The 1,416-nt window shown below is 38.5% G+C and overlaps 1 protein-coding gene across 1 annotated transcript; it reads left to right on the top strand.

The window, feature by feature from the left end:
• Positions 1-281: 281 nt before the first annotated feature.
• Positions 282-1,416, top strand: JH06_5622 (cadherin domain-containing protein; the record flags this gene model as incomplete). The annotated part of the gene is made up of 1 exon (XM_014669237.1): positions 282-1,416. A coding segment is annotated over one exon (1,135 nt), but the record flags the coding sequence as incomplete, so codon positions are not given.

Below are 1,416 nucleotides of genomic sequence, written 5' to 3'. Positions count from 1 at the left end.
TGTCTGGATTGATTGTATCGATTCGATACAGATATGGAGTGATTGTGTATTTGAATGGAAATGAAGCATGGAGAAATGGAGTGATTGGAGATTTGTCCATTTCATCCACTGTTGACAATTCATATACTGATTTGAAGTACTATGTTGTGACTCTTCCAGGCAAACAGATGCAAACTTCAACAGTAACGAGTCCAGTGACATTCCTTCAATCTGGAAGTAACACGATTGCTATTGCCATTGTTGCTATTGATGATACTCAACTCACATCCTATTTCGATACAATGGTTCGTTTGATGTCATCAGAACAATCTGAATCTCATATCTGGGAATTCACTGCTACATCTACAATAATGTATGGAACTGCAACCAGTCCTTTCGATATGTATCATGAAACCACCATCTACTATCCATTCTGTCCTACTACTTCTTTGATTGTGACTCTATCAAACAATCGTCGTGAATGGATCAGTTCTGTTCAGATTCAGAGCCATTACCATTTATCATCATACTGTGATCAGGAGGCAACTGAATTCAATTTGTATGGTCGTAACTCAGATACAGATGAATGGACACTTCTGAAGGAAGTCATTGGTGTCACTTATTCGTTTTATGGTCAGAAGAGAAGAATCTATTTCTCTAACAATACTCCTTACAATCAATTCAAGTTTGAGAAGTTTGGTTCTGGTAATCCTTCTTCTTGTGCTTGGAGAGTTCAATCTCTAGATCTGTTTGCTGATAATGTGTTGACTGATATTCCTGACTTCACCTATGATTCTTCAATCACTTTAGTCAAGGATATTGAGATGTCTGAAGTGATTCCTCAGAATGGAGATCGTTACTTCAACTTCAGAATCAATCCTTCTCTTCCTACTGGTATTGTGTTGGATCGTTATACTGGCTGTATCTCAGGTACTGCCACTTCTGAGGATGCTCCTCAAACTTACACAATCACTGCTACTAAGATTAGTGGAGGAGATATGAGTACCACTTTCTCTCTCTCAGTTTCAGTATGTACTGGAGGCAAGGGATTGATGACTGTTCGTATCAGAACTGATGGTTATCCTAATCAGAATTCATGGAAATTGTATGAAGGAAGAGGAACCTCAGGAACTGTATTGGATTCGGTATCTGTGTTCCCTGTATCAAGTGCTTATTACTATGTTGATTTCTGTTTGGATAATGGTATCTACACATTTGAAGGATCTGATTCATATGGAGATGGTTGGGATAGTGGAATTGGTTACACTCTGACTGGTTACACGTTGACTGTTGATTTGGGAGAGATGGAGTTGGATATCATGACAATGAATAGACAGAATTACAAACCGATCTATGTATCAAGTGTGTTCTCAACGTATTTCCCTTTCCAGATTGAATACACAGATTGGAAGGTGATACAGAGTGATGTGTCAAGTG

This window comes from Blastocystis sp. subtype 4 (genome assembly GCF_000743755.1).
Source record: "Blastocystis sp. subtype 4 strain WR1 chromosome Unknown seqid_0833, whole genome shotgun sequence".
NCBI lineage: Eukaryota > Bigyra > Opalinata > Blastocystidae > Blastocystis > Blastocystis sp. subtype 4.
Note: the sequence above shows the minus strand (reverse complement) of the source record. Positions and strands in the feature narration are given on the sequence as shown.